Source organism: Eurytemora carolleeae, unplaced genomic scaffold (assembly GCF_000591075.1).
Source record: "Eurytemora carolleeae unplaced genomic scaffold, Eaff_2.0 scaffold124, whole genome shotgun sequence".
In the NCBI taxonomy this organism is placed as follows: Eukaryota; Metazoa; Arthropoda; class Copepoda; order Calanoida; family Temoridae; genus Eurytemora; species Eurytemora carolleeae.
The window spans coordinates 20,274-44,532 of NW_019396953.1; the positions used below are offsets into that span (position 1 = coordinate 20,274).

At 34.0% G+C, this 24,259-nt stretch overlaps 1 protein-coding gene and 1 long non-coding RNA gene across 2 annotated transcripts; one reads left to right on the top strand and one right to left on the bottom strand.

The window, feature by feature from the left end:
* Positions 1 to 5,492: 5,492 nt before the first annotated feature.
* LOC111710471 (VID27-like protein) lies at positions 5,493 to 6,483 on the bottom strand. The gene is made up of 2 exons (XM_023484571.1): positions 5,840 to 6,483; positions 5,493 to 5,514 (listed from the first exon to the last, which is right to left on the bottom strand). Exons 1-2 carry the CDS (start codon positions 6,481 to 6,483, stop codon positions 5,493 to 5,495), a joined length of 666 nt encoding a protein of 221 aa, XP_023340339.1.
* Positions 6,484 to 11,470: 4,987 nt separating this feature from the next.
* Positions 11,471 to 13,608, top strand: LOC111710466 (uncharacterized). The gene is made up of 3 exons (XR_002767055.1): positions 11,471 to 11,488; positions 11,907 to 11,981; positions 13,276 to 13,608. It is a non-coding gene; the product is annotated as an uncharacterized LOC111710466 (long non-coding RNA).
* The last annotated feature ends 10,651 nt before the right edge of the window (positions 13,609 to 24,259 follow it).

The following is a 24,259-nucleotide window of genomic DNA, read 5'->3' on the forward strand; positions in this document are numbered from 1 at the left end:
AATTAAATTATAGTCTACTGCAGTCTATTCATGTACATGCTCTTTATCTCTGTATAGATAAGATAGATATAAAGTTGGACATTTTATTTTTGGGCGAATTTATCATGAAAAAGAAAGTAAACTAGGTCGAAAAAAAAATCTTTTTTTTTTGAAGGAAACTCTATTGCGTGAGGTTTTATTCTTACCGTTTTCCTCAAGCTATTTAGCCACAATTCACTCCTCAGGTTTGAGATAGTTGAAATGTTAAGGCAAAAGGAATAAATTGGTTTGTAATATCTGGTTGATCCTCCCGGAAGCATTTTTTTTTGATTTTGAATTTTGTAATAATTTAAAAAGTAAAAATGGTAAATTTTTTTTGTATTATTTTTCTTTTAGAAAAGAGAAAGAAATGCAAACATAAAAAAGAAAAGAAAATTCCGGGAGGGGGGGGGGGGAAGAGGAAGTGGTGTTCAACTTTGAAGCAAGACAGGGTGGTTCCCCCATCCTCTCAACAAGAGCCAGGTTATACACTGCAAGACAAGGGTTTTATATTAATTCTTGTCCTAGATATGAGGGTTAACCTTATCTTTTTTTAGCATTAGGTTTTGCCCCACTGAATATGTTGGGACGCTTCGCGCAACTAGTCGACATAATAGTATCATATCCACAGTTCTCTCTGAAGAGTACCACCCATTCGGAGAAACTTAGGCTGGTCGGAATGAGTTGTTCTATCTTGACCGCGGGTTCGGAAGCTGGGGGAGGGTTCATAACGCACAAAACGCCCCTGTGTGCGATCCCACTTAGTATCTTAAAACCCTTATCAGTAAGATGGACTCTATCACTAGAGAGCATCTCACCACGGATCCCCCATGTGTCTCGAGGACAAATATCTACAGGTGTGATGCAAACTGCAAAACGATTGCATGGTAGCCGGGATAAGTATACCCCCAATCTTAGGATTTCAGCGCATAAATCCCCACCGTTAAAATATGTATCAAAATGGCCCTGTGTGGTGCAACATTTTTCAAGATACCTAGGAAGGGGGGGGATAAGTACAAACCTAGCCGTCCTATAATCAAATCTGCCCTCCATTATGAGGTTATTGTGTTGTACAATTCGGTCTATGTATGAGGCATCATATGGGGCAACACCAATTAGGTGGTGTACGGTACCTCGGGGTAGTTGTTCGGCCACATGCTGCGCAGGTGCACCAGTAGGCTTGACGCCCTGGTACAGTACGTGAGTAGTTCCCTGAATGATATAGTTACCGAACCCCGAAAAACACACAATGTCATTTTTCTGAAGGTTAAGCTCATCAAAGAACGAATTAATTTCTTCTTTGGATGAATTAAGTTTAGGTGTATACTTGACAAAAATAACTTCACCTACTATTACATGTTTGAGCTCCCTAGAAAGGCGTCGCATATTCGAATGCCCAATTACAAAAACTCTTGGACTTTGTTCACCGGAGTCCGGGTGAAAGTTTTCTAACATGGAGAGGTTTTCTAATTCGGCTGGGGTTACAGGATCAAAGTAGGATGTGGGTGGTAGGTTATTATAATGATTCTCAAGCTTCAACTTGGAATATCTTGTTCGGATTTGGTTGACAATTTTTTTGTAAAAACCGTTTAAAACCGCCCCGGACAATGACCCATCAGTTTCAACTTTATCAACTGGAACACCAAGATGTAACTCACCCTCCTCGTACACTGAGAAATCAGGCTCTGCAGGGCTTATGTTTACGTACGGAATCGGTGCAGTTTTGGGGGGGTCTTGATTAATTTCGGACATGGTTTCCTTGAATGAATTATAAAAAATCCCGATATTGTTGTTTGGATTTAGAGCACTATGTATATCCAAGGATCTGTTTACAACTGCATATGATTCTGACAAGCCATAATCGCCTGCTGCAAAGAGAGAGAAACCCTCGTAGACTTCGACGTTTCCATTATAGGGTATGACTACCTTGGTGTTCCTAGTTTCGAAGTCTTTTCCGTAGGATATATAATTTTGTATCCATTTTTGGAAACCAATTAGTTCTTCAACGTATTAAGTAGGTCCTACCACCCCCAGATATGAAAGAATTGAAATGATAATTATATTAGGATGGGCAAGGGACTGACCATTATGGTCTACTCGCGCTCTTAGAAGATATTTGATTTTATCACCAATCTGGATGAAACTCGGATTCTCCAACCTAAAAACCGGAATACACCTGCCATTTTCTCCCACAATGGGAGTGGTGTATGCGTCCCCCAGTATTAAAACGCCGACATTGTCTTTGGGGAAGATGTCATGTTCATAACTGCAGATTCTACACTTTCTGTTTGTATCAAACGTAATGGTGTATCCGACTTTACAGAAAAAGTTTGGTAAACCCACAGTTCCACCCAGAATTTTTACATAGGAAGGGTAAAAAGGGGGTTGTTTGGGATTGCGTACCGGTACGCGGAAACTGAGCGCCTTTTTACCATCGTTGCACATAACCAGGGATGATTTGGGGTAAGAATCAGGGACTAAGGGGACACTTTTTGATGGGATTTTATGAATTTTAGCCGACCGCACGAGCTTAACCTTCTCTAATTTTTGACGAATCGTGAGGTAAGGCATTGCATGCTTAGGCAATGTGTTACCCTCAGACTCAGGCTGATGCCTCATGACCGGAAATTGAACTGAAACCCCTCCCCTTTCATTATCAACAGATTCCCTTGCTTTCTCATGGCCCTCCCCTTTCACAAGATCTATAGTTTGATTATCGGATAACATTGGTGCTACTTCTTTTACTGATAAACTTGGGTCGTTGGGGGGATTGATATCACCCTCAACAGGTTTAGCCTCTCCCTCCCCGTCAATAATAGAACCATCTCTAGACATTAAATTGCCCTGTTCATCCATATCTAGGAGTGAATCATCAATAAAACCCCGTCCTACCTGCTTCCCATGACGCTCGCTGAAGACGGGGAAATCCCTGTCGTACTCCTCCGTCTCACTGGCAGGGGACTTTAGGGTCACCTCCTCTTCATAATCCATGGTTTCAATATCAGACATTTCGCAAAGATAAGTATCTGAAATAATCAAATATAAGGATAATATTAATAAGACAATCTCAAAAAATATTCTCCATCCGAAACCGATTATTTCCTGCTGTAAAACATTTAATGTTTTGTCTTTTAGAATAGTTAAGATTCTAGAGTTTTGTTTTTTCTCGTGACGAGAGAAAAAGAAAAAATAAAGAAAAAATATATTATCGTAGAATTTCAGAGTGTAATTGCACAGTAAAGTATAGTTCACGTTTTTTTGTATTTTTATCCATTTACGGTTATGACACTGTATTATAGTTTTATCTTGCGATTCCTGCGCGGAATCAGCTGTTATATTTTTCCCCGCACTCATTGGGAGAATGCAGTTATAATCATGTAGGCGACAATTTAGATTTTGAGCTGCTTTATTTATTCTAAAAATAAACCCGCCTAACGGAATGTTGCATATAATTATTAAATTCACTATATTGTTAATCGGGCTATGCTTTCTTCCACGGGTTTTGTAAATGTAAAAATTAGTAGCGATGATACTATTCATTGCCGTGAAGAATATTTCAGGTTTCGGCTCACATTGAAACATTGTTGGTTGCTTTATACTAATATGAAAAGAATGAAGTTTACACTGCAAACTGTATAAATTTTCTTTCTTTAAATCCACACAAGATGGCTGAATTGCCTTGTGCGGCGACGTCGCGGTTTGGCTTGGCAATACCTTTATTATGGTAGTTGCAATTATTAATGCCAACCGCGAGGTGTCAATAAAGTTATTACTATATATTGCAAGTAAACATAATTTTAGGTTCTATCTCCATATTCAACAAACAAGGGTTCGTTAATTCTGGAAGTGTGGTAGAAAATAAATTGCTTTAATCTGGAAGTATTGTATACTCGTCTGTTATTCCTTGTAGAAAATATATAGTACATAACTATATAGCAAATAATGTTGGTAGTTTCGATATTAAAAGTTACAGGATTGCTACAGCCTAAAAATATTGTAATTTTTAGTTCTTCACAAGATAAGACTCCATTTGATATTATTAGATTTAAATCAGTTAGAATATCGCTGTTAACNCTTTTTATACCCCTTATAAAAATAATCTAAATATAAAGATCTTGTAAATATATTTGACGTTGTTGGATTTTTTAAGTTCATTTCAAGGCAATATTTTTACCATTTGAAAACATAATAATTGCCAAAATAATAAAATCTTTTGACATTGAAGACCAAAAGGTTGTGGCTATATTTGCCGGAAAACGAAATATGGTAATATAGGGAAAATGTTGTGGCTTATGGCTGCCTGCATTCCCCCATTTTAAGGAGTGTCTCAGAAGGCAATACACACAATATATCATTTCACTTACAAAAAGTTGCTTTGCCTAAATATCAACTTCCTATTTCCTCAGGTTTATCAGTCCAATTGTTTAACCATTTTAACGATACTAAATATAGGAGGTAATTTAGTTAATAATACTCTCAGGAAAACAACTTCTAGTCCTTAAATGTTTGCCAATTGAATTTTAGTTAAAACTTTTTGAACAAAAGTGGCTGTGCCAAAAAAATCTACATGGGAATGAAAAACAGTAGAATTAAAGTTAGATTTAATATTTGATTTCTTTTGACCTTGGTCATTAAAATTACACCTACAACTGTACCCTTAAAAGCTTTGTATGCTCTGGAATAAATCTTAATCTAGATTTCTATTTAAAGATTGATTATTTTCTCAATTCAAGTTTCACAAAAAAATAGACCTGAGTATAAATTGTTTGAATTGAAAAAAAATTATTGGTTGCACGCATTTTTAAGAAAAAGGTTTAAAGTATACAGTGCTTTTAATATTACAAATTGTTTATTTCTTTGATCTATAAGCTATCTGACTATTGAAAATCTTATTTATAAGTTTTCAGTAAAGAGAACTAACTCAAATTTATCAGTTTAACTCTTACAAAATTTTGATTTGATTTAACAACTTTGATATTATTTTAAAAAATCATAAGTTTCTAACGCCGTGCAAAGAAGCAACAAGACAAAATAACACGTATTAAAAAAATTCTGGAGTACATGTTTCTGATTATTTTTATTAAATTGTCCAATGCTATAATCAACATAAAACACATAAATTTACAATTTACAATTTACAAAACAGTAACGTGTATTAAAAAATGTAATGAGTCAGATTATTATTTATATGAATTAATTTGATGAATTATTTATATTTATAGCATAGGCTTCGCTTCCTGTAGGTTGTATCACGATAACAAATTTGATCTTTTCCAAGTAATGTCAAGTATGTTGGGGTGTATGTATATTTAAGGGAAAATTCATTTTCACCCCCACCACCCCTCAATGAAACCATTTATTTTCCCGCAGTTTTGTTAATTATTGAACGAAGCAGTAAATCATATTTTTACAGCTGAATTTGTGAATAAGATGATTATTTGTGCAACATTTATGAATCTTTAGGTAAAAACCAACTAAAAGTCATGATAAGATTGCCTTAAAATACACCATTTTTCAGGGAAATCCAAAAAATAAAGATCCCTGATCTCAGAAATACCCTCCAACTACGAAAGAGTGTTATTTTAATAATAAAAGTATAGTTAAACCCAGAAAAAATTGAAGAGCTTTCGACTCTTTAACTTTGTTACATCAATTAACTCAAATAAATAATATCCTGGGTTCTTAGCTTTCGTTCGTTATGCATTAAGCCATAGTTAAAACATTTCCATTTTTGGAGGCCTATTAGGTCATTAGAGATCAATATATGTCATTAAAAGTTAATTTTATTTTAGGAATTTCGATCACTAATTAGGCGTGCAGCCAAAAAATTGGAAGATTTGAACTAAAAATGAAGGCAGGCACACACCCCCCCACATCAAATATGCCATCTCTACCATCCCCTATCAAATATTCAATAATCCATATGCACTTAAAGAAATTATGGTGATACAACCTAGGTGGCCTTTCATTCTGAGTTTTGTTAACATTTCCCGCCTGTTTAATCTGCCTTGCCTCTTCAATCGTTTCAGTCTTTTCTTTCTCTTCGGTCTCTTCCTTTGCTTCAGTCTCTTCCTTCTCTTCAGTCTGTTCCTTCTCTTCGGTCTCTTCATTCTCTTCGGTCTCTTTTACTTCAGTCTCTTCCTTCTCTTCGGTCTCTTCTCCTACTTTGGTCGCTCTCCCTGCTTCAGTCTCTTCCTCATCTGATTCGAGTTCTTTCTTCTCTTCAGTCTCATCCTTCGCTTCAGTCTCATCCTTCGCTTCAGTCTCGTCCTTTGCCTCAGTCTCATCCTTCGCCTCAGTCTCATCCTTTTCTTCAGTCTCTTCCTTTGCTTCAGTCTCCTCCTCCGCTCCCGTCCCTTCATCCATTGCTTCTGTCTCTTCCTCAGCTCCAGTCTCTTGTGTTATTTGATACAACCAAAATGATCCTAAATTCACTGAGAGTAGACCACATTTTGGAAAGCCCATGGTCTGACTTTAACATTTTTGTGCAAAATTTTTCCTCAATTCATTATAAATAAAATGTTGTCAATATATCTTCAAAGTTTACTTGGAGAAGACTTGTACATTTACAAAGAATAAGACAATTAAATAATGACCTCTTATTAGATCTTGGAAATTTTGTCTTGTATCTGAACCAATTAAAGTCTTTAAATAGTTTACTAAATTACTTATCTAAGAAAAAAAACAAATTTACAGACTGCAAGTAAAACTTCTCAAAAGTTCTGTAAAGTACGTCGTCTCTCAATGCTCATTTTTTGTTGGTAACCCTGTATACACGTATTTTCATTATAAGCAGCAGTCTTTTAATGGTAAAATTAAATATTCTCTTTATTTTGCTCTAAGTTGTTCTGTTTGTTTGACGATTAATTTGAGATGTTATATATTACTAAGCTAAATATTTATATAATTAATCATTTTTGTCTTTTAAAAAGAATTGTTATCAATATCATGATTACTTTCAATCAAAAATCCAGGTAAAGTTCTCCGGCAAATCCTTTTTTCCTTTTTCTGTATTTTTGTGGATATTTCGCATTCTTTATCAAATCAAAAAGTCAAATTGCAAAAATTACAAAATTCTAGTTTGTGGCAAAGACTGACTGTAACAAATCTAGACGCGATTACTATACTCAAAGTCTAAAGAGAACACACTTATCTCTATCTCTAGCCAAAACTCAAGGCCCTCTATTCTTAGCCAAACTCTAGGCTCTATATACGTCTGTATAAATCAAAGAATTCTATTGAACTAAATTTATTTATATACCGGTGAATTTAAACTGACCGTACTGGTCATTAAGGGTCAGCATGAAACATGATAAGATAGATAAACGAACATAGATAAATCAGAAATTACTAGCATGTTTACAGAATTCATTACATGACTTCTAACCATCATGGGACGAAATGATATTTTTACTCATTATTTTTAGCATTTGGTTTAATAAGAATTGCTTTGCAGCCTGAAAACCTTACATATTTTAAATTTAGATTATTTGATATGACAGAATTCATAGTTTAAAATAGCTATAAGGTCTGCGACATTGCATTGTTGCAATGTTAGAAGACTTAGAAAATCAGAGTTTGTGGCAAAGGCTTACTTCTAGGATGGGGGGGGGGGGGTGGCGTTTACAAATTCTTGTATATCTATCTTTGGTTTACTTCCTTAAACAAACATAAGGCTAAGTTGCAAAGTTTTAGGGATTAGAAAATCAGAGTTAGTGCTAAAAACGCAATTTCTTTCAAGAAAGTCTGGTGAGTTCGTAAGCTTATATAATTAAGTCGAAGAATATTTCTTTCAAGAAAGTCTGGTGAGTTCGTAAGTTTATTTAATTAAGTCGAAGAATAATTTGTCCTGTAAGTGCTTCTTTAAAATTTTACAAGCTCATATTCAAAGTTATAAATTGTTTATCGGTTTCTATTTTTTTTAAACTGATATCCGCAAATCTTGGATCTGTTTTTGTAAAGTCAGATTAAGTAAATTTGGTTTAACATTTCGCGAAATCTGTTTCCTCCTATTTTTGATCCCGATTCCATTTTTCAAAACTTCTCCTCAGGTTCTCTCCAGGTTCTCTCCAGATTATCTCCAGGTTCTCTCCAGATTCTCTACAGGTTCTCTTTAGGTTCTTTTCAGGTTCTTTTCCGGTTCTCTCAAGGTTCTTTCCAGGTTCTCTACAGGTTCTCCCGAGGTTCTCTCCAGGTTCTCTCAAGTTTCTCTCAAGGGTCTCTCCAGGTTCTCTCCGGGTTCTCTCCATGTTCTCTCCAGGTTCTCTTCAGGTTCTTCTCAGGTTCTCTCTAGGTTCTCTCCAACTTTTCACCAATTTTTCTCCGGGTGCTCACCTGGTTCTCTCCAGGTTCTATCCAGGTTCTTTCCAGATTTTCTCAAGGTTCTCTTCCAGCTCTCTCCCGGTTCTCTCCAGATTCTCTCTAAGTTCTCTCCAGATTCTCTTCAGGTTCTCTCCAAGTTCTCTCCAGNTGGTAAACTCCCTGAGCACAACGTGGAGCATGTGATTGAAACAGAAGGACAACCGTTATATGCTTGCCCCCGCCATTTGGGTCAAGTTCAGTTAGCTCAAGCTAAAGCTGAGTTACACAAATTAGAATCGGGGGGGATTATCCGTCGTTCCGATAGTCCTTGGGCCTCAACTCTACATATGGTTCAAAAATCTGATGGATCCTGGCGTCCTTGCGGCGCTTACCGCCGTTTAAACAATGTTACCAAACCAGACTGGTATCCTCTCCCTAACATTCGTGATTTTACAAACAATTTAAGAGGTTGCAAGTTTTTCTCCAAACTCGACCTAGTGAAGGGTTACAATCAGGTTCCCATGAGTGAGGCAGATATTTGTAAAACTGCCATTGTGACTCTATTTGGATTGTTTGAGTTTTTATATATGCCGTTTGGACTGAAGAATGCGGCTCAGTCGTTTCAACGATTGATGGACAGGATCTTTAGAGGATTACCCTTTGTTTTCATCTACTTGGACGACGTCCTGATTGCCAGTTGGACCAGGAAACTCCACATCCAGCATCTCCAGGTTGTCCTAGAGCTCCTGGTTCAGAACAGATTAGTGTTGAACCTGGATAAGTGTAGTTTTGTACAACACGAGATTGAGTACCTGGGACATAAGATTACTGTTGATGGCATCGTTCCCCTACGTCGTCATGTAGATGCCCTACTCCTCCAACCACATTCCCAGGATGTACATGGTCTCCAGAGGTTCCTAGGCATGATCAACTTTTACCACCGTTTTTTACCTGGGATTGCAAGATCTCTCCGCCCTCTCACCGATGCCCTAGCCGGAAATCCTCGGGTTCTTAACTGGTCCCAGGAGTTACAAGACGCCTTTGATAGAGCCAAATCCGCCCTTTCTTCCGCCGTGTCTCTCACACATCCTTCTCCATCCGCCAAGGTGTCACTCGTCACTGATGCCTCCAACACACACGTGGGTGCAGCTCTACAACAGAAAGAGTCAGGTGGTTGGCGCCCCCTAGCTTTCTTCTCTGCCAAGCTCTCCGCCACACAACAGAGGTACTCCGCCTTCGATAGAACACTCCTAGGAGTGTTCCTTGCCCTCTGCCATTTCCGCTTTGAGTTAGAAGGACGAAAATTTCATATACTGACTGATAATCTTCCCCTGGTATCAGCTCTCTCATGTGTTTCTCCGCCATGGTCTGCTCGTCAGCAACGCCAATTATCCAACATCTCAGAATTCACCAGTGATCTCCGCTGTACACCTGGAGCTGCAAATGTAGTGGCTGACAATCTCTCCCATCCTCCTCCAAAATCCCCCCTGCTCCACAGCTGCCTCCTTCCCCTGGAGTTAAGGTGTTGGATATGTCTGAGGTGTCTGAGGTGTCTGAGGTGTCACTATAAAAAAGAACCCTCGTTCATAAGTTTAACTCCAAGTAGAGTATCAATTTCCCTAAAAGTGTCAGACTCTGAATAAAGGGTTCAAGTCTTTATGATACAGAATATTACCAAAAAGAGAGCTACAGCTCTGGCAAATAAGGGTTATATTAGAGAAGACACAAAAGAAGATTTATTTATCAAAATGCATTATTACTTTGTCTACAAAAGATTAGAATGTGTAGATCTACAAATGAGGAAGAGAAAACAGAAGTATGATCAACAAAAAAGAAGATACAACAACCATAGAATAAATTCACAGCTCTTTAAAAAAATTTTGTAAAAATTAAAATTCAAAAATAAATGTTAAAATATTAAAATAGGTCTGTGTACACTGCACAAGGATTAGTAGCTATTTAAGCCTGATATTTCCAACCCTAAATTTAAATACATCCTTTCATAGAATTATGACATAAACCATAATCTTTGGTAAAAATAGTATTTACTTTATATTTAAAATACCTTAATCAGTAAAACCATGGCTTGCAATTTTATTCCTTACTTTACATCTTTTAGTTATAAATGTAAAGCACTATTTTTTTTTCTTTATCAAGAAAAAACCTTAAATGATTTGAGAATGATTGTAAAAGTTGACTGCAAGCCTAATTGCCAATTCAGCTGGATTCATTTCGAATTTAAACTTCATTTTTCACCTGTATTAAATCCAGTTTATCTGGTAATACAGACCCCTAATTTATACAACTCGGGACCCGACTGGCAGTAAATGTCAGAAACTCGATGATATTTATAATTGTGAAATGATTGCCCTCTTGTCAATATTTGTCCCTCATGTATTTGTTCCTCATGCGTTTTCTGTTGTGCAATATACTTCAACAATGAAAAATACACTTATACATCCATAGATGACACATGGTCTGCTGCAATCTTGTAAAACTAAGCAAAAACTGTACTTAAGGAAAACGCTAAATCCTACTGCAAATAATCTTGACAAATTTAATAATTTTGTCAGGAATTTTATGTTACGAGAATTAGAAATTTGAAAGGAAACCTCAAAAACAAAGTAAACTATTTGGGAAGTTTTGGGATCTTTAGAAATGGTGATATAATAAAGGGGGAACAAAAGAATGCAGAAGGATTCAATACATTTTTTCTGGTATAGAAAGTTAACTTACTCAAAAACTCTGGTTTAAAATGCTTTTAGCATAAGATTTCCTAACTGGGGCATTTTCTACGCTTTTAAGCCTCTCCAAGTTTACGGGACATTTGTTCCAAAATTGACATTTTAAGTTTAAATCTCTCGACCTTTTTCGAGACAATGTCCAGTATTACATTTTCGTTCATATCCTGAATTTGAAACATTGCCGTGTTTTTGAGACAAAACTCACTTCTCTACTTTTGAGTATAATCTGCAATTCAAAACAAAACTCACTTTAATGTACTTCGTCTCACTAATTATTTTAAGGTTCTTTGGCTAAATTTGGCTCAAATACATTTCTATACAAGTCTATTGGTTAGTCATCACTAACAGATGTTTTTGTATAATCAACCCCTATATAATTCATAGCAATAATACTCAGAGTCAGAAGTCTTATAGATCATAGCCTGGTAAGTTCTTTAAGTTATATGTATAGCAATTTACATAATTCTTACTCTCATCTTTATACTTTAAGCTGTAACAATAGCTGCCAAAGTCTATAATATTTCCCGATAAATAATGCCTACTTATACCTACTCCACTCCACGAACCAGTTAAAAGATAAAAATCAACCATTTACTAAGCATTAAATTGTCCCTCAATTTGAAGTAGAACCTATTTTTCTTACTTTCTCTGACTACATTTTCTAAATTAAATTATGAAGTTTGACCAACTATTCTGCCTGTTTTAAAAGTTATGCAAATCACAAAAGTTTTGCACTTAAACTATGAAATCTTTTCAGCACAAAATCCTTAAAAGTTCCTTAATTCCACAACTGGTTCGATTAGAACCTTGGAAGTAATAAACAGTTTATTTTGATGTTTTAAGGTCTTCAAGATGATAACCCTTTCTATTTTGTTCATTTTCATCACTGGCATTGCTGGGGAGTGCTGTCAGTCAAGGGTAATATAGAAATGTTGGTTGTGCGGGTGTTTTTTTTTTATCTAATAATTTTCAAAACGGCTGAAAGGGCAACTCAAAGTTTTTTTGGCTGGTGAAGGAAATAGTGTTGAAATATATGATTTTAGAAAAAAACACAAATTTTAACAGAAACATCCATAAAAATCACTAAATCAATAAATAGCTAAAAATTAAAGAATCTATCTATAAAATTAGGTGTTTGGGAGTTTTTTTATAACTTTTGACTAGAATGATGTTGTCTGAACATCATTTCTGTATAACACTGATTTTTCTTCATAAAATGAGTACTATGCATATTTATATACAAATTAACAAATTTATTGAACAATCAATTTTGCTGTAAAAACATTAATTTAGAAAACAAACAAAATCAAATTGATTTTGAATAAATGAAATAAAAAGAATTATAAGAATCGTTGACAAATGATAAACTAACTAAATGAAAAAAAGCTAAATGCACTCTCAGCTTAACTATTCAACTTCTACAGTCTGAGCACATTTTCTCTGAAAAACTATGTAAGATAAATTTCAAATGTTTTAAAAGAATTTTTTAGAATTAAAGCAATCATGAAAAATTTAGAAAAAAATGAGATTTCCTCATACATTATAAAAAAATCCCTGATGATGATACACAAGATCAAATAGTGTCCTGACAAAGTTTTTTTTGTTTGCTGGAATTCTTAATGGACTTGTTGTTGTTCTCCAGACACAGTTATCTTTAAAAAGGAAGACTAATGCCAATGAGTAGAGAATAGGCTATTTAGTTTTTCACTGAAATCACCCTAATAAGTGAACGGTCCCTTTAAAAAGATGTTTCCAAAATAAGACATTTTGTTCAGATCAGCTGTTTTTAACTTCAACTGGTTGGGCTAAATGAAGAAAAAAAACCAAAGAACAAAATGATCTTTGTATAAAAACGAGAGTTTTTCAAAAAATATCTTATTGAAAATAATCCTTCATTAATGACCGTTAACAACCTCTTAAAGATAAAATACATTTTTTTGGTCTGAAATTCTGAGGTCAGAAAACATTCAGGTTAATTGTCATGATAAAAAAATCACTTAACATGGCATTAAAAAACTTATCGTCCTGAAAAAAAAAACTCAAATTAATTGTCATAGATTTCAGTTTTTTTTTAATTTATTTAGCTCAAAATGAGTGACTCGTTTCTGAAGACAATTGCTTTTTTTCTAAAAACAAAGCAGTTGTTTTTAGAAAAAAATAAAAACAAAACTAAAAACGATTAACAACTTGTAAATAATCTTATTGAATTTAGAGCATGCCTGATGGGGATACTTATTCCTACCATAAAACCATGGAGCAATCTACTCTTGGCATGCCACCAGACTGTCTTGATGGTTGCATGTATACTAAGGATGGAGATGTATCAAGTATTAAACTTTTTATAATTCAATAATTTTAACCCCTACAGGAAGATAAAGCAAGGGACCAGGAAAAGATCTTAGAGATTGACACATTATCCTTTTTTTTTCTCCTTTTAACAATCGTATGTTCTAGACATGTGATATTTCAACTAAAATTCTCTGTGATCAAATAGTCCATGTTAAAAATATCAAATATTCATATCAAATATTATTTTTAATTGTCATTGCGTAATTTGTAAATTCTTGAGAATTAAACCTTTTTTAAACATATTTACTACCCGGGTAGAATCTTAGAGTCTGAAACCTAGTCTTAGACGCCGGGCCGACCTCAAGATTCTCCTAAGGTTCTCCTCTTGTTGGTACTGTGGAGAAAACTTGAACCTAAATCCTGTGTTCATTATGGAGTAAAATTAAAAACTAATAATAATCGCTGTACCATGTATCTTCTATTTTCGACACTTTTTATTCGAATTAAGTACAGGAAAATGTCACCTTTTGAAGCTCCATCCTTCGAATTAAGTAAATATTTGCAGGAAAATGTTCGCTTGACTCAGTAAGTTTTCAGACCTTATATTATTATGGAGTAAACTCGAACTTTATCCCTGTTATTATTATGAACACAATAACATGATTCTGCACCTTTATATTGTTATCAAGTGAACTTGAAATTTAAATGATATGTATGGTAAAAGTGCAAATTAAATTGTGCAGAAACCGAATAGAAAATTGTTTTACAGATAACCTCATGAAAAACAAAGGGTAATGCTGATCAATAAATTGAGGTTAATAAAGTTTTTAATAAAATGGATCCAAAGCATAAAGAACCAAAGGTAACATTTGTAGTGTTAAAAATGGGAACTAATGAATTAGTTGAGATTTAACTTTTGCTGTTTTTTTTTTTAAGTTAGCAAGTGTTTGCTTTATTATCCTATTATATCCTGTTAGGGTATCCCATCCTATCTTCTTAGCTTTCCTATCTTTTTTTTTACTGTTCGGTCCGGTACCATTCTGTTGAATATCTAGTTCTAGCCATGCTCTAACCATTTCTATCCTTTTTTACGCAGTTAGAATAAGTCATTTCCCAAATCAAAAAGTTTTGTCCTGTTCCAAAGCATTTGTTACGTCCTGTTCAATTATGTTCAATCCTGTTATATCCTGTTCTATAATGTTCTATCCAGTTCTATTCTTTTCTCTTATGTTCTATTCTGTTCTATCCTGTTCTGTTCTGTTCTATTTGTTTCAATCCTCTTCTATTTTCTTCTATCCTGCTCTTTCCTGTTCTATGCAGTTAAATTCTGTTCTATTCTGTTGTGTCCTGTTCTTTCATGTTAAATCTTGTTCTATCCAGCTTTATTCTGTTCTATCCTGTCTATCCTGTTCTATCCAGTTCTATTCTGTTCTATTTTCTCTATTCTGTTCTATTTATTTCTATCCTGTTCTATCCTGTTCTATCCTGTTCTATCCTGTTTTATCCTATTCTATACAGTTCTATTCTGTTCTATTCTGATATATCCTGTTCTATCATGTTCTATCCTGTTCTATCCAGTTCTATTATGTTCTTTTGTCTATTCTGTTCTATCCTTTTTCTATCCTGTTCCATTCTGTTCTATCCTGTTCCATTTGTTTCTATCCTGTTCTATTTGTTTCTATCCTGTTCTATTCTATTCTTTCCTATTCTATCCAGTTGTATCCTGTTCTTTCCAGTTCTATCCATTTCTATCCTTTTCTATCCAGTACTATCCAGTTCTATCCTGTTCTATCCAGTTCTATCTAGTTCTATCCTGTTCTATCCAGTTCTATCCAGTTATATCCTGTTCTATTGGCTTCTATTCAGTTCAATTCTTTCTATACTGTTCTATCCAATTCTATACTGTTCTATCCTGTCCTATTCTGCTTTATTCCATTCTATTCTATTATATTCTGTTTAATCCTGTTCTTTCCAGTCCATGCCTATTACTTTCTGCTCTATCCTGTTCTATCCTGTTCTATACAGTTCTATTCTGTTCGATTCTATTCTATTCGATTTTATTCTATTCTATTCGATTATATTCTGTTCGATTCTATTCTATTCTATTCTGTTCGATTCTATTCTATTCTGTTCGATTCTGTTCTTATGTTATTTTCTTTTCTATTCTACTCTCTCCTGTTCTATTCGGTTCTTTTCCGTTCTGTAATGTTTTATCTATTTCTATCCAATTCTATCCTGTTTTATCATGCTCTATCTTTTTCTAAACTGTACATATTTCTCTCTCCTGTTTCATTAGATTTTGATACCGTAAAATGTGTGAAAGGTGTGATAATATTTATTATTTTTAATAGAAGAGGTTGCGTGATTCTTAATTTTTCCAGAAAAAAATACGAATATTCGGTTTACCCCTAATCTTCGACTTCCAACCCAATTTCTTCGAATTAAGTACAAGAAACTGACATCTTCGGATAACCCTCTTCGGCTAACCTCTATCCTTCGACTTAAGTAAATGCAATTTTCGATTTACCCTGTAGGTTTGCATACAAACACTTTTCTTTCGTTATCCCTAAATCCACAATAGAGAATTTGTTGCAAACAAGAGAAAAATTGATTTTTGAATATTTTTCTAGTTGAAACATGATTTTAATTATACTGTGGTGGAAGAGCATAGAGAGGGGGGGGGTAATTACCTTAACCGTCTATGTACAAATATGTACCATATTTTAATTATACTGTGGTGGAATAGCATAGAGAGTGGTGGGGGGGTGGTAATTACCTTAACCGTCTATGTACAAATATGTACCATATTTTACTTTTTTCACCAAAAGACTCCAACTAAATTAATATCTTTTCGGGGGACGCACATAATGTAATTGAAAACAATAGAACAAAAAATTGTTGAAATAGATCATTTTTTATCGGATTGATTTAAGTTTTGCGTTAAAACTGTTCATTTTTGATTGAAAACCAACTCTGTACAAAATATCTTACTTAATGTTCCATTAAAAATTCTCTTTAATATATATTTCTATTTAGTACATGAGCATTTTCTTCTTCCTAGTCTGGAATAATTTTGTTTAGTTTTTGGAATCTTGTTTAAAAATCTATTCCTGTTCTCCTTTCGTCTTTAGACTACAGATTATCATTTTCTATCATCGTTTATTTTGGTAAAAAGATTTTATTTACAATTTTTGTCCTTTTTTAATACGAGATGAACTCATGCTAATTTTATTTCTTAATTTTCAGTACTCTGTCCACACGTCATCGTTCTTCTTACTGCAGTTTCTCTATGAAATATCAGAACTCAAAAAGTAATGGTCTGAGTCGTCTGAGGCTGTTGAAATTTTCTGACTTTTCCTAAATACTCAGTACCCATAGCACCCTTAACACTGGGCTTTTATACTAACTGCCTGAATGGCTACTTTTTCCTGTAACAAACTAAATATTTGTTTTGAGTTTTGACCTGCACTTTCAGTTGTCTGTTTACAAGGTGATTCTTTCAGAAATGTATTGGCCATTTAGGTTTCCCAAATGTGCATGTATATATAAAAAAATAAAATCATATATCATTATTATTATCATATTATAAAGATTTATTAACACAGAAAGATATGAATACATATATAAATTGTGTAGTTTAAAATTATTTAAAAAATCTACGCAGAGATATAGATAGTATAAAATGTTTAGTTTGATATTCTACAAAAAACTCACCAATTACTAAAAATGTTTTTCCATTTACAACTTTACTTATAGCTAGCAGATGAAAAAAGAAATATATTTCATGTACCTTATAATTCAACTGCATGCGTTAAAAAAAATATTTTAATTTAGAAAATGGAAAATACTGCTGTGTCAGGGGAACTATAAGGAAAATAATAAAATCTTTGTTTATAGTGAGTGTAACCTCTCTAATTCATCTTAATTCCCATATTTGTTTCCATTACCAAATGAAAAGATCGAAGAAAATACGTTGACCGAAAAATATGAGAATTGGAAGACGACTTATTGGAATTGTTAATTTCAAGTTACATCTGCACGAGGTACATGTCGGATTCACAATGGAAATCTTTAAACCTTTGTCTGAGAAACTATAAAAAATGTATTTGTTGAAAAGTGACACCGCAATTAAAAAAACATAAATTTTACGGTAAAAAAGAGGGTTATCTACTTCCATTTGCTTCAGAGGTTTAAAGGGGCCGTTCACTCCTGTATACAGAGTCCGTTAGCGCCTGATCCAATCAGTGTTCAGTCATGTGTTTGTTGTCCATTCTGAACCAATGGAATAGCGGTAACATCAATCTTTCTATCTATCTCATTATCCAATTAGAGTTATGAATCGGCACCATCAGTGAGTGGAAATATTTACTTATACTGAAACTATTACATGTAAATTGGGTTCTTGTATAAACTCTTTAATCAAAGAATAATTTAAAATTAACGCCGACAATCCCTTTTGTAACAGAATCTTTTTCTAGGAGGGATATTAAAAAGGTGGCCTCGTTTGAGGAGTTTCCCAAAATTGTATGATCTATCTTCTTTGTATTCTGATCTGAAGGTTGTTATTATTGACAACAATCAAAATTTCGTCAAAGGCATGCGTTTTCTCATTTGCAGATTTCTGTTTTTATTGATGAATCTAAAAAATTGTATAAAACAAAACGCTTGATATCGAACCCAAAAAGGAGCATTTTTTAATTGAAGTTATCCAAGTAGGCATTGATAACCAAGAAAAATCGAATAGGAATTAAATTAATCTGCAGGTTATCATTATTATGCATTATTGATTGATGGGTCCAGAGATTCACAACACACAAGTTCTGACTTCGGATCTAATATGACTCATTTTCAATCCCGATTAGCTTCTAAACAAACCCTAACCAATGGCTATGTTAGTTCCATCGTTGTTTAGGTTTTTTTTTCAAACAACCAATAATTGAAACAAATTGTGATTTCAAATTACATTTCGCACAGCTCATTCTTAAAATTATTTAGACAATTTCAATTGAACAATTTTTTCTTCGTGCCTTATAAAATTTAAAAGGTTAATTCAAGATTTGTATGATGCTTTGTTTTGTCATTTACTGATCCATAAGAAGAACATTATATCACCTTGTTTTTATATGATCTCTCAATTATTCCAATGTTAACTTAACCCTGTAATTCCTGCAGGGGCGTGTTTAAGAATTTGTCCAGGGGGACGCTTAATTTTTCTTTCTTTCTAGGTGGGGCCCAAAACACCTGAAAACCATAGATCTTACTGATCCAGAGGTCAGGAGGGGCTGAGCCCCCATAGTTCCCTCCCCTGAGGCCTAATTACGCCTCTAATCCCCCCCCCACTCCTCCTTCTTTTACCCCCTTGATCCCTAAAAGATCTGATTGTAAGATATACACTCGTGTTTAATCCCTCCAATATAAATATTATGATGTAGATGCGCAGCTAAATCTATTTTTATTGTTTACAATTATTCCAACACGTGCTGGAAGCTAGTTTAGCATGAGAACCGGCTTTGTCAGTCACGTGACGAACACGTGCTGAAGAGACAGCGGATGAAAAATGTGCATTGATACAAAAGTGATATTATGAAAAACAGGAAGTGACGACCGGATGCAGGAGCAAGAAAAAGTCCAAATAACAAAAAAAAAAAATTTATATTTTTGTAGGAAAATGCACAAATGTATAAGGATAAAGAGAAAACAATCAGAAGGGTTTATGACCCCTGAGACTTCTAATGGGAACAAGTTAGCAAAACAAATATTGTATTACGGAAATATTGTATTACGGAAAAAAATGAACTGAGCTCTTAGCGCAATTCCCAAATTTTCTAATCTATATCTCTTTTCCACCCAAAAGAAAATTGAATTCAGTTCTTTTTAATAAAGGACTCACTATTTAATTTCTTAATCCAACGATAAAAAGGGGCATTTCCGATTCACAATGGTATCCTTTAAACCTCAATACGATCATAACTTTCCGATAGATTTCAGGTTTCAGAATAATCCTAATTCGGAAAAAGGATTTAAAAACAATTTGTATTTAGGACATGTTTGCATGTATGATGTATGTCTCGCCAAACAACTAAGTTTGCATACTATTTCTTCTTCATTTTTTGTTTTTAAATACCAATCCATTTTTCTTCCATTTCATTTTAGGTGTATTCCCTCATGTAAGATTGGATTCTGTTGTCTCCTCTAACCGCAGAAACTATTTCCGAAAGATGGACCATTTAGATTTTATCAAGATTATTTCCAAATTTATCACATGATCTACTTCCCAGTAACCTCTTGATCTACCTTCCAGTGATCACATGATATTCCTCATAGTAATCACTTCATGTACCTCCACTGATCACTTTTTATACCTCCTAGTGATCACAATTGATCATACCTCCTAGTAAGCATATGATCTACCTACCTTCTAAGTAACCACTTGATTTTCCCCCAAGTGATCACTTGATTAATCTCCCAGTGATCACTTGATCTACCTTCCAGTGATCACTTGATTTGCCATCCAATGAACACTTAATACACCCCACTCTTAAAGTTGCATGATCTGAGCCGGTACGACATGTACCATAAATGCATTCAGTCGTACTGTTAAGTCTGGACTACCCAGTGTAGACTCGACCCAGCACGTTTTATGCAACCACTGTAGCCTGGCAAGATCACAGTGAATATTCAGAAAGACTGTTAGTTAAGTACTGCCAGGAACTACTTACTATACTTAGGACTGCAATACAACAAAAGACATGTTTAATTAATTTACTCATGTCGTTTATTTAAAGATGTTGGATGTACATACTTGTAAAACAAAAGAACAAGCCATGAATATTATGTGAATTTGGTATATTATTGAGCACATAAAACAGCGCTTTATCTTTGAAAACATTTCAGCCCAATGATCATATGATCTACCTTCTAGCGATCATATTACAGTAATCACTTTTTTACTCTCGTTTTTACTTTAGGTCTTTCTGTTTGCCACAGTTTATGTATGTCCGTTTGTCCCTTTGATAATTGAATATAAATCTTGTCCAAAATAAATCTTTGAGGGGAGTGTTCACGAAAATTACGGCGAAAAATAAGCGTTTTTGATCGCTAATAATCTTACTACTATCTGTTGCGTCTGTAAGGAGCAAATTGTTAAAAACGACTCAAACTGAAGAACTTAGCGTCCATACAAATTCAGGAAGTTGCAACATTTAACTTGGATTGTAAAAAAATCTTTTTGATTCCAAACAAATAATTCAGATATTAAAAGCAATAATCATCGATAGTTTTTCAACGCATTCATATAGGATTTTTTTATAATGAAGACGACATTTTCATTTGTTCCAGGAATGTTCGAAAATCCAGCGCTAGCGAAATATTATTTAAAAAACAAAATCAAAATATAATGTTTAACGTTTTGGAATGAAATCGTAGAAAATTTTAATCTTGCTTTTAGAAAATCTTGTAATGTTTCATGTGAAGAAATAAGCTTTAAAGTGAATGGGGGGGGAATAAATCATAAAATTTGACAAAATGTATTCGAAAAATATATGTATACTCACTGGAGCTTTAAGTATGATAGTACATTATAGTGATTGCGATAAATATATACAGATATAAATTTTATTACAAAAAATAACTAAATTAATCCAATGAATTTTTTTTTGCAAAAAAGAGAATAACAAGTTTTGCAATAGTTACTTTTTTAAATCTCTAGATTAAGAAATCTCTTTTAAAAATAATTTATTTCATATTTTTTTCTTCATTAAAATTGGTTTTTAATGCTGTGTAAACGTAGGGTTGGAAACCCAGATCCGATTGCTTATAGTTTGGTTGAGAAGGTGTAATTTGTATTTTATCTCTGATCTGTGTAGCACTGTTCTAATATGGTTAGATACCCAGGTTGTGGTCTGTAAGTGGGTGTATATATATTGCAAATTTCAAGTTTTAACACCAGATTAATCTACCCTGTGTTCTAAAATGTACTAGACTTCCATGAAAATATGCAAAATCACGGTTTATTTAAAGTGCCAGTCGACATAAATTAAAGTGACCCCACATTTAAGGAGTTATTTTCCAGATTTCTATTGATACCCTTTAAATCTTTCCCTTAGCAACAAATCAATAAGATGTATTTCGTTGTTTTTTGTTTTGTTTGGAAAAGTTCAATTTTGACAATTTTCCTTCCCTGTCTCCGCTGCATATTTCTTCAAGTCACTTTTAAGGGTGAAACCACGAAAAGAGATTATAATTTTTCAAAAAGTTGTAACAAAGATGTCATTTCCCTCATTAAAGGGACTGTATTTAAAAGTGACTTTCCATGCAAATATGGCAATGCCCAATTTACATCGATATTCTCAAAACTATTATCTGATCAATAATATGTCGTTTTCCTGGATTGAAAAGTTTTTAAATCTGATCATTTCCATATGTTTTCCTGCTTTAGAAATGCACAAGAACATAATGAAATCTAATTCATACTTGATCAGAAAAAGCTTTTTAGGGTACTTTTGTGAATCGGGCATTGCCAACTTTGCATGGAGGGTCACTTAAAAGTAATCTTACCGTCCTTTTAGATGACATTTCGTTGATATTCCCATTTCTGAAAAACAAAATAGCTGAATTTATTTTAAATGGAAATGGGTAAAAAATTCAAAGCTGTAAAATTCCACGAGCAAGGCTAGGTAATATAGTTTTAGGCTCTAATGTGTTTTATTAGGATTGTTCTAGGACACACTTTTGCAGAAATTCATTTTAAACCAGCTGCCTCCTGCCTGCAACATACTTTATAGAATACCAAGAATGCGTGGGATTCTAAATCCATGGCTCTTCAAGAATTTTTTCGGGAGGGGGGGGGGGTTGGCAGGTTTTACATCTTTAAAAGTTTTCTCTGTGATTTTATAAGGTTTTATTTTTAATCTGTTCTCTAAAAACAATGGCTTACTTACCAAACGTTTGTAAAATGAGGTTCCAACTACAGAAACACACAAAATTCGTAAGTTGAAAATAAAACATGTTATCAAATAAAATTTGGTAATGCAAATTGTATCGTTTTAGTTCCATTATGTAAACTGAAGGACAAAATTTCTAGATTTTTAAGGAAAAGATAATTTTAGAAAAATGGTCAGTTTTTGACAATATTATTAAAGTACTGTTTTTAAAATATATTATATAATTATAAAATATCTTACCTTCATTTTGGGGCATCATAAATTTATTTTTAATTTCTACGTAATTTTAATTTTAAAGCCAGGGATGTCAAGGGATTTTATCAAGCGCAAAATACCCATGAATCATGAGAAGTCAACACTTTATGATAATAACGTTTTAAAAAAGGCAGAAATTGCATAAGAGAATTATGAGAAAAACGAAAAAGATAAAAATGGAAAAAGTTAAAACAGTCTTGAAGATAAGAGGATAAAGGAGGAGGATGAATGTAGTGTAAAGGCCGGGAGGGATATAATGATGATAATAGCAGTCTAAGAAAATATGAACAAAAGGCCTCGTTTTTCACTTGGGTGGGTGCAATAACACAGTTGTGACAAGAAATAGGATGAGACAAGGGTGCCAGATGAGAGGAAGGAGAGTGGGGACAGGGAGAAATGGAGGGAGATGAAAAGAATGAGGGGGAGGGGGAAATGAAAAGCATGAGAGGGGAGGAGAAATGAAGGAAAGTGAAAAGAATGAATAGGGGGGGGGGAAGATTAGTAAGATGAGAGATTAGGAGAAGGAGGGATTAGTAGGAGGAGAGATTATTTAGTGGGAGGAGAGATTAGTAGGAGGAGAGATTAGCAGGAGGAGTTATTAGTAGGAGGAGAGATTAGTAGGAGGAGAGATTAGTAGTAGGAGAGATTAGTAGAACGAGAGATTAGTAGGACAATAGATTAGTAGGAGGAGAGATTAGAAGAAGTGGATTAGTAGATTGAGATATTAGAAGGAGTGGATTAGGAGGAGAAGAGATTAGAAGAAGTGGATTAGTAGATAGAGAGATTAGAAGGAGTTGATTAGGAGGAGAAGAGATTAGTAGGAGTGGACTAATAGGAGGAGATATAAGTAGAAGTCGATTAGAAGGAGAAGATATGAATGAAAGGAGAGATAAGAATAAGGAAATAACTTTATGCGGGAAAGGAAAAAAAACCTGAAACGAAATGTTAATGGGGGGTTGGATGAGGAATATGTTTTGATGATAAATGAGTTAAATTTGACGGACGGATTGACGAGATTCGGCAGGGGGGCGAGGGGGGGGGGGACTTTTTATCGTTAGTTTCTTCTCCAGTTTCTTCTCCCCCGTACTGGCCTAGTGCATGACGTCACCACCTGTGTAGCTAGGGCCTGCAGTGCTTGGCCTGACTGCCTGGCTCCGGGCCAGTATACTACTGTGAGTGGGAGAGTAGTGTTGTGACTTTAGACAAGTTTATATCAGTGAAAATTTTAATCTTTTAACATTTTATGATGTTTTCCACGAAATAGGTTTGTATTATTTTATCATTATTAACTTTATAACGAAACTATGACTGTCATATAATGAACATATTCAGATGTTTCTGATGAAAAACCTTGTTTTGGCTTCATGTCTAAATATAGACATGTTACATAGCGTAGTGTACACACCTTTACGGCTCAGCTGATTTTCTAAACTTTAAAAATATTTTTATGAAATATAATATTTTAAGATAAACAAAATAGTAGACTAACTGCATAGAGTCGACATGTTAACATGTCAATATATTTTTTCAAACAAATATTTTTTACAAACATAAAAACATAAAGAATAGAATATATATATATATTCTCTATGCATACAAACCAACCTAAAAATTAATGAAATATAATGATAAAATAAATTCAGCTTTAAAAACATTTATTGAAATATAAATCTGTTTTCCTACAGTTCTAAAACTTTATAACATATTTAC